The sequence below is a fragment of the Amblyomma americanum genome, chromosome 5 (genome assembly GCF_052857255.1).
Source record: "Amblyomma americanum isolate KBUSLIRL-KWMA chromosome 5, ASM5285725v1, whole genome shotgun sequence".
NCBI classification, from domain to species: Eukaryota; Metazoa; Arthropoda; class Arachnida; order Ixodida; family Ixodidae; genus Amblyomma; species Amblyomma americanum.
The window spans coordinates 164,946,678-164,956,342 of NC_135501.1; the positions used below are offsets into that span (position 1 = coordinate 164,946,678).

General features: G+C 56.0%; 1 protein-coding gene across 1 annotated transcript in view; it reads left to right on the top strand.

Annotated features, from left to right (window-relative positions):
• The window catches only part of Pits (Protein interacting with Ttk69 and Sin3A), an 11,579-nt gene extending 2,225 nt beyond the window's left edge, over positions 1-9,354 (top strand). Inside the window, exon 2 of the mRNA XM_077665680.1 lies at positions 8,386-9,354. Within this exon, the coding sequence (XP_077521806.1) occupies positions 8,386-9,068 (683 nt within the window). The 3' untranslated portion in view covers positions 9,069-9,354. The remainder of the gene's footprint in view (positions 1-8,385) is intronic.
• The last annotated feature ends 311 nt before the right edge of the window (positions 9,355-9,665 follow it).

Sequence of the window (9,665 nt, forward strand, 5' to 3'; positions counted from 1 at the left end):
TGCGCAAGGACGGGCGGCTGGTTGGCTGGCTACTGCGTGCCGCGACCACTTGCACGCGCGTCGCTCTCTTCCCCCTCTCCTCCGGGCCCGTTTTTTTTTTTCGCCGCACTTTTTCATCGCGGCGTTTATTATTCGGAATGAGCGTTCGTTTTGCCGTAGCCGGCGTTTCCTGCCTGGTGTGTATGTGCGTCTCGGCGCGGTGCGCGTGAGTAGCGTGGTGATGAAGCCTTCGCGTGTGTAGCAGGTATTGGGAAAAACACGCCGGTAGCCGTCTGCGGTGTGAAGGCCAGTCTTGTAGCCGCCTTCCCTCCGTGCCCCAGGCATACTTGGCACTTGGTGTAGTAGCTTGCGTTCTAAGCGTTACGCCACGGCTCGCATTGGAAACACGAGGAAACGCTGTTCCTGCACATGTAAATTCCTTTTGTCGGTAGGACCAGACGGGGGGATTGGAGAAGTTTGTTGGCCGTCAAATGCGGAAGAGGCCGTTTCCCGAGTACTCAGCGTCTGCATAAAGTCGGCGCTGGTTACTGCTGCAAGCAACAAGAACAACCGTTCTTTGAACGCTTCGAGTGTGGTCGGTTAAAGCGGAGAAAATATTCGGCGCGCCTAGTGCAAACTATACGTGTGTGCCTGCTGTTGCTATTCTTTATCGGCGTTGACATTTTTCCCTTCGGGATTAACCTGTCAGTCAGCGCGACATCTCTCCGCGCGCTTGTTTGCAGCACTCTGAAACGCCGGCTCCGGAAAAAAAACGCTCTCTCCTCTCGCGCTGGCTGTTAGACAGCGGCTCGTGACGTCATGGAATTGTGCACGTGCCCTACGCGTGAAGTTTAGATACGTAAGCATTGTTCACCGCTAGTGTTGCGCGATGTATTCTTCCGGTAGTTGCTGAGGGGCGGTGGTCGGTCGAGGCGTCGATTGGCCACATTTCGTGCACGGAAGGAGGGGGGTAAAGGGAAGCTGTTTTTGTGCCGCCCTTGGCTGTGTCGCGGTTCGGTGGCGTTTGCCGCGCTTTTAACGCCTTAACTGCGACGTAACCGCTTAACTCAGCGTTCCGGCCCATCTGTATTTCCCTCCTCCTCCGGCGGCAGATGCGAACCAAGCAGGGGCACCGACGCGCAGCCGCTTTTTCGCCCTTTCTCGCGCAACCGCAGTCTGGCCGTGTTGCCTCCGGTGTCGTGTTGCATGCATAAAGAGGACAATGAAATAATCACCGCCGTTGGCTTTGCAAATCAGTTGCGTCCGATTGAGGACGGGCGGCGGGAGGCTCCTTCGATTCCTTACCTCGGGCCGTTTACCCCTTGTCGTCAGTAAGGGCGCTGCCTGACCTAACTCTATGCCCTGAACACCTCTCGCATGACTGTCGGGTAGCGGGCGTCGTTGATTGGTACGTACTGAACGCAGCCTGCTATTGACGCATTGGGATTGGTTCTCTGGCGTGCGAGTCTTAATCGGCCCCTGAGATTATGTTTCCCACGCTGTTACGAGGTACGCACGTGAGCGGTCCTCCCACTGACGCGTGGATAAAAAGAAATTGCAAGTTAGTCGGCAGTAATTTGTTTTAAAACGAGAAAGTCTGGTTTCGCTTTTAGCACGCACGGACCGCGCACAGTCTCAATTTTTTTTTCCCCTTAAGAGGTTTTTGCGGCTCAAGCTGCGCCTCCCATAGCTCCTCGAACTGTTGCAGACGACGACTGGATGAGCGCGTCTATGCGAGACTGCACGGTAGCGGAGGCCGAGGAAGTAGCCGTTGCTCTAGCGGTGGCGCAGGGCTATAGAACCGGGCGGTCGCCAACAATACTCACGGGCTCCCAAGCAGCCTGCCGAAATTAAATTAATGGCAGGATAGGTCGTCACGCGTTCTTTATACCCTTCGCAGCGAGCGGACGGAATTAAAAAAAAAACACGAAGAAAACGACAAGGCCACACACAAAATTGCGTGGATCCGGGACACACGGGGGCGGCAGGGAACAAAGAGACCGACAGGATAGCTCGAGGATACACTATACTTTCCGAGCATCCGCCGAGACCGCGGAACTCGTGCCAGCACCCACGAAATACTCGGCTGTACTACAATACTCCAGAGGCAGAAGAATCCGGTATCCCCCTCCGCACAAGTCTCTTTACAGAGATGAAGCTCTCACTTGGAGACAGTTATAGACAGTTTGTTACAAAAACCTACACATACTAAACAAAACGCACCCTCCGATATACGCGGACAAATGTCCCTGGTGCGAGGAAAAACCCGCACTATATCACATCACGTGGGCCTGTCAAATCATTGATGTGGTCCCCAAAATAGAAAACCAGAGTGTGGAGCAATGGGAGGCTCTGCTGTCCAGCGACCGCTGTGAAGGCCAACAAGGTCTGGTACAGCGAGCTCAGCGGGCGGACTCAGTGGCCAATGGAGCCCTGGATTGAGGACAACCGACCATTGAATAAAATTGGACGAGCTCGACAGAGAAGACTCCTGGGGATACAACCAAGGAGAGAGCATCTCTGAAGATGCCCCAAAACCGCAGAGTAGAATAAAGTTTTCTCCCCCTCCTGTTAAGAGAACTTGCTGTTGGGCTAGTGTGTTTTGGTCCATATTTACATACTCAGCTCAGTTCAGAATAACTTTATTGTTTCAACACCCCTCCCCCACACCTGCCCTCTCCCGCACTGCACGCAGGCCTCCGGGCGAGGAGTAGGGATTTTATTTACTACTAGCCCGTTCCAGACAGGAAGGAGCTAAGCTACAGAGAGTGCAAGATATTAAGGACACTTCGAAAGGGAAGCTACCCCTCCCAAGATTGAGGGCATGGACCAAACCCCAAAAGAAAGAAAAAAAATGCCCCCGCCGCGGTGGCTCAGTGGTTAGGGCGCTCGGCTACTGATCAGGAGCACCCGGGTTTGAACCCGACCGCGGCGGCTGCGTTTTTATGGGGGAAAAACGTTAAGGCGCCCGTGTGCTGTGCGATGTCAGTGCACGTTAAAGATCCCCAGGTGGTAGAAATTATTCCGGAGCCCTCCACTAGGACACCTCCTTCCTTTCTTCTTTCACTCCCTCCTTTATCCGTTCCCTTACACAGGTGTCCAACGATATGTGAGACAGATACTGCGCCACTTCCTTTCCCCAAAAACCAATTATTATATTATTATTATTAAGAAAAGGTACTAACTCGATAAGAAAAATGCATCTTTTGCGGAGAAGTGGCCGACATGGATCACATCATCAGAAAATGCGAATAAGCTCCGGGAAAAAGCAAGTATGAAGATGACAGAGTATGGAATGAAGCATTAAGAAGCCCAGAATCCAGGGTGCAAAAGGAACTGACCCAAATGGCAGCTGCAGCATCACTTATTTGCATATTTAACGCCGCCGAAAAACGGTCGAGACACATAGGTGCACGACAAGACTTCTTGTCGTGTACCAATGTGTTTTTTCTGTGTTCTTGCGCCGTTAATTTTTTTCCCTCAGTTTACAACGTGAAATTGAACGCCGCGTACATATTTCAACGCAGCGCCTGTACCTATAGCCTCAACGAACGTGGGAGGGAGAATCGTTTCGATAACGGCATGCCCGTTGTACATCGCTACCTGCCTCTCGTCTAGGACCTTCTGGGCATGCTGGACAATGTACAGGCCCCTCCAGCATGAAAGGGAACGAAGCTTGCACAAATGGCAATTTTTTTTCTTCACTCAAAATTGAGAATTACGTGCAGATACACACCGAGAGGAAAACCAGTTAGAACTTATTCATTAATTGAATGCTGAAATTTCGTCCCCTTTCACGTTGGAGTGACGTGTACATTCTAACGGAAGGACCTAACCGCGCTGTAACCTGCTTGTTGTAACAAAGTTCAGAAAACGAGGCCATGTTGTTTTTAAGCATGGGAGAACGGCACCATTTTTTGACTGAGCATTTCTGTAATCCTGTTTGGATGAAAACGTGTACAGGGTGTTTCACCTAAGATTTTGCACAAGTTTTAAAAGCAGGCCTTTTGACGTATACATACAAGAGTGCTTTTTTCGGCATAGCATTGTCAGCGGGGTAGTACATCAGAACACGGCTGAGACGTGCTAGTTAGGAGGCTGGTTAAGTAATACTGAACAATCAACTTTTTAACTATTACTGTTAGGCTTCGTTATTTTTGAAAGGCGTGTAGCCCACCTTAAGTAATATCCATGTAAGTTTCTAGAATTTCAAAACCGCGGTTACCCTCGGCGATGTGGCCCAACAAATGTGGTTGGCTATTTCGACGAGTTACGTGCACTGGAGAGGTTGCTTTGCCTGCAAGCTTCTCGAGAGCGCATGCATTTTGGAGCGACGAGGTAGCCAACATATGTTGGGCCACAGCACCGAGGGTAACCGCGTTTATAATAATGATAATAATAATTGGTTTTTGGTGGAAAGGAAATGGCGCAGTATCTGTCTCATATATCGTTGGACACCTGAACCGCGCCGTAAGGGAAGGGATAAAGGAGGGAGTGAAAGAAGAGAGGAACAAATAGGTCCGTAGTGGAGGGCTACGGAATAATTTCGACCACCTGGGGATCTTTAACGTGCACTGACATCGCACAGCACACGGGCGCCTTAGCGTTTTTCCTCCATAAAAACGCAGCCGCCACGGTCGGGTTCGAACCCGGGAACTCCGGATCAGTAGTCGAGCGCCCTAACCACAGCCACCGCGGCGGGTGAACCAGAGCTGGCTTTTAACTTTTCCCCTCAACGCCGACGCATTCAAGGGGAATTATATTTGTGTACTTGCCTCTTGAATTTTGCTGCTGCTGCTTGTGTTTCGCAGCCATTTTGGGACCCAGACATCGCAGAGAAATCATGGCGCGGTTTTCTAATCTGCTTTATCGCCAACCGAGTCCTTGGGTACACTGTGGAAGCTAGCCCGTACACCAGAAGATGGCGCCCGTGACGTCACGTGAACGTTGTCTGTATATGCGCTATATAGTGGCCCCCTCATTCTTAAGAAGTGGCTCGTGAAAAATAACACTCCAAGGAAACGCGCGACTATAAGATAGAGAGCCCGCAAACAGCGCCTCAACCGGTATGTGTGCGGCAGCTGGTGCCGAGGGGTTGGCGACCTTATCTTTGTGAGGCGGGCTCGCCGCTTTCACACAGTCGTCTAGCCTTGAAAGGCTGTATGCTTGCCTGTGTCTTGCTGTGAACGCTACCCGTTTCCACCTGCAGTTTGAATTCCCCTCTCACAGTGGCTTTATCGATCGAGAAAGAAACCTCTGGCCTTGCACTCCCCGTTTTGTGCGGTCACCGTTGAAAAGGCCCGCTTGAATCTCGTGAGTGTACTTTCGCAAAAGTGTCTTCAGACGGCCTGTGGAGGCTCGGTAGTTATGCATTCAAAATTTTCGCGCCACATTCACGAAGGCGTCCTCTTTGCGACCCACACGTACACTGTATCGTACCGAGGCTGTAAAAAAAGGGGGGGAGCTCCGACGTCATCGTGACGTCAGCGTTTGCTTCGCGGATCACGTGATGCGCGCTGCCGCTTCGAGGTTTCGAAACGCGATTCGTTCGCGAGGGAGCGATCGCGCGACGATGCCTCTGGGAGGGAGGGAATCATTGCGTCGACCTTGCCGGAGGAATCCGGTCGCAAGGCGACGGAAATCGCGCACTTGGGCGAAGATCGTGGCGCGTGTAACTGGAACCGAACCGTTCCCCGCGACCACAACACGCGCGCGCACCACTTGGCGAAGGGCCATATATAGCATACGCTGCCCGCAGAGCGACCAGGTCGCGCCGCCTGCGACTTATCGACACTTGTCGAGCCAGTTCCAGTGGACTTTGCCGAGCGTGAAGTTTAATTCGTGTAGCAACGCGTCAGCTAGTTTTCGCCCTTTCATTCAGCAGCAGTCCTCGCATTAGGGGGGGGGGGGGGGGGGGGATCTATGCCTCTAGCCGCTCGACTTCCTCTGGCCTCGCAGGCCTCCACGGGGCTTGTAATAAACACAGCCGGACGCCGCCAGCAGATTTATGGGCGTATTTGCGGAGAGGTCGGTTGAGTGGCAGTTCTATTTTCTGCAGTGCATTTGCCGCAACTTTCTCGTGGAAATAAATGAGGTTATCCCATGGCAGATTGCATCTACGGGCGGGTGATTTGCCGTGAGAAGAGTAATTGGAGGAAGTGCGTAATTCACTCTCGGGCGACCAAATTACTCGCGCCATTTCAGCCGCGGCCGCCGCCGCTCGAAGCTGGCGCGCGTGTTACTTTCGCCGCAGGAAACGGGGGAATGCAGGGTCGGGTAGCCGTAGTAAGCGAGGAACGGGGAGAGGGGGCGGCGCGGCCAGTTTCCATCGGCGACGCGCGTTTCCCGCCGCCTGTGACGTCGTCGCGTGACGTCGCGCGCGGCCTTTTGGCGGTTGTTGCGACAGCGGTCGTCTGCTCGTGCGCCGCGTAGCGTTGCGCGGCCGGCCGGTCGCGTCACCTACGTGCGCCGCCCGTTCCGAGCAGCGTTCCGCGCACGTAGGCGCCGCCAGGGGCCGCTCGCTGTGTGCGCCGTCCCGATTTAAAGCGGAGGCCAGCAATCGCGTCTTATCTGCTTCTTTATCTGTTGGTCTGAAAGCGATTACTGGACGAGAATGAGAGTTGATTAGTCCGGGCGGGAAGCAAGTTGCGAAATCGGAGCAGCTTTTTCTTGCTGGCAAAGTGACAGCCGCCAGCGCCGTTGAGATCCAAAGAGGAAGCTGCAGAATGTTTGCGCAATCGTGGTTTCCGAGATTGGCGTTTGAGCGCGCTTTGATAAACCGGGCGAGAAAGGAGTGCGTAGGGGTACGTGGCTAATAAATGGCTTGCAGGTGACGTCACAGGAGCGATGTTGGAGGGCTAACATAGCGTCCACGGGGCCGGGCGAGTGGCGATAAGGGAAGTAGAACTACGGGAATGTTTTTCACCGTGCTATCGACCTCAAACATGGCGGCCTCTGTGATGTCGGCACAAGCCGTCGCACCCTGCTGGGTCAACGCGTGCGTGGCCTGTTGGAGGTGCGGGCGCGTGGGCTCGAGACGTGGTCGCGTCGGCCGCAGATTTTCACGTATTCGCAGTGAGAGCGTCGTCCCCGGGGCAGACCAGAAAATGACTCCCCACGTCGCGCCTACTCTTGTTTCCCCGGAATCTGCGCGAGTAGCGTAGAGTGTGTGTCGACGGCTCCACTCGAGAGGGTGCCTTATCATCGCCGCGGGAGGGCCGTTTTTATCTCCGCTTTGCGATAAGGACGCGAAAACATCGGACCACACGCGGGGTGGAGCCGACGTGTAACGGGGCAGTGTCGGCGCTCTCACGGCCTTGCGAGACCTATAAAGCGGGGGGGTCTCCTTGCATTACCGCGGCGCTTTTGGGTTGAGGTGTCCACTTGTGAAGGGGTGAAGCTGTTACCGCGCCACTCCCTTTCTGATCCTCCTCTCTGATTTCCCCTCGCAGGACGAGGCGGTCGCGTTTTGCGATAAGGCTGGCCGTTGCTTTCTCGGATGGCTGTGTACGAGTTGTCGCCCGTCCTCTGGCGTCTCTTTGTCGGCACATCCGCGTCATCGCTCTTGCCTTCGCGAGAACACGCCGGCATTGTGCACGTAGCGGGCGCTTCGCTGGCGACAGCCACGTAAGTCGCCGCCGCGAAAACGAAACAATGCGCCTGGACGACGAGTGACTCGGGCCTCGCATTGCGGCAGCCGTCGTGGCCATTTCGAAGCTCCTCGCAGTGGGGTTTGGAAACTGAGCTCGAGGCGATGGCTGCAAGAAGTTGTGACAAGACAGTATACGTGTACAGTCGGCAGAATGCTCACACGCTCGTGCCTTCGCGTAGAGTCGCTGCGGTTTCGCGTTCTGCTGCTTCTATAGTAAGGTTGCGCATTATGTCGCCTCAGTGACGTCACTTGTCGCGGAATTGCCGCGACCGTGTAGCGGAGGGGGGGTCACGTTAGTCGTGATGGCGGTTCAGAGCACCCCTGTTTGAGTCCCTTCCTTTGCGCTGTAACCACGGAGTGCAGAATGTAGTACGCGCAGCAAACTGCCTTGTCGGGTTCAAAGGCTAGGCCTGCGGCAAATTCGGCCGTCATACGAGCCCTGTCCACCGTAGGGGTCCCTCGAGAGAGGCTCATCGTACGGTTTGCGTGAGCGCTCGATCGGACGTACCGCTGGCCTCAAGTTTTGACCGAGACGCGTTTGGTAGTATTCGAGCGTGGTCTATCATATCTAGCCCACAGTTTGGACTGCAGTCTGTGCAGTCTGTAAAACACGCCGTTTCAGTGCTGCGAAGCGTCACGCGCTACGTCAGCGTCGGAGATCGGCGGCGACGTGTTGTTATTATTGTTCCTTCTATCGCGTCACGCGGGGTCTGTTTCGTTGACGCGTTGTTCTTCTTTTTGTCCTCTTGGCGCAGGTTACCCGAGCGTGTGCAGCACGCCCAGCTCTACGGCGAGCTCGCTCTCCCCGCTCAGCAGCCGGGCGGCCCAGTCCCCGGACAGCGGGGGCGCCGTCCAGCCCCAGCAGAACGGCACGGCGGGCCCCATGGCGGCGCTGCTGACCGTCGCCGAGGCGGTGCCGCCCACGTCTCCGCGCAACGGCGTGGCGCCCGCCGACTCGGCCTCGAGCAGCTCGTCGTCGACGGCGTCGGCCCCGTCGCGGCCGCCGCGCCAGTCGCCACCCGCCGCGCCGGCGCACAAGAAGGCTTCGCGCCACGCGCCGGTGGCCGGCGACGCCGACTGCGGAGCCATCACGGCGCCCACGTCATCGTCCTCGTCGGCGGCCACGTCGTCCGAGGCGGCCGCTGCTGCCGCGGCGGCAGCCGCCACGCTCAAGTGCACCCTCTGCCAGGAGCGGCTGGAGGACACGCACTTCGTGCAGTGCCCCTCGGTGGGCCAGCACAAGTTCTGCTTCCCCTGCTCGCGGGACAGCATCAAGAGCCAGGGCGCCGCGTCCGGCAGCGAGGTGTACTGCCCGAGCGGAGAGAAGTGCCCCCTGGTGGGCTCCTCGGTGCCCTGGGCGTTCATGCAGGGCGAGATCGCCACCATCCTGGGCGACGAGTACAAGCTGGCCAAGGGGGCCGCCGCGGCCGACACCTAAGCGGAAGCGCCCTGGCAGTCGCCGTGTTTCTTTCTCTCCCGCCTGGTGATGTTGTGCACCAGTCCCATTTGATGATGCTGCCACCGCCCCCGGACGGCGGTTGGCAGCCGTTGTCGTCTTGCTTGCGGGGCCCGGCCTGCGAGGATCCTCTGCTGTGCTGCTGCTGCTGCACCCCCGCGTCGACGGCCCGCCTTTGTCGACCTCGTGCTCCCTCACTGCACCGCGGGACCGCACCAGCCTGCCTTGTAAATAATAAAGCCCTCGCGGAAGTTCACTGTACAGTCCACTACGGCCTCCCGAGTCTCTCACTGGAAAGCCTTTACGGAGGATTGGCGCGGCTGGAGCTAGTGCCCTCAGCAGGATTGTGCTGAGTATTGGGCTGAGCATAACGGACCCTTGCGCTCTCTTATGCCCGGTGCCCTCTGGGAGACCTATCTATGCATGGTCTGCGAAACAGGTCGACAGCTGCGATTCCTTCGTGGCGCTTATTTCCTTGCACACAAACATCGTAGTGCTGAGCCATAGTTCCAGAGGGCATGGTGCACCCTTCGTCACGCACTCATGCTCTCCAGTGATCGTAGCATAACTGGTGTGAGT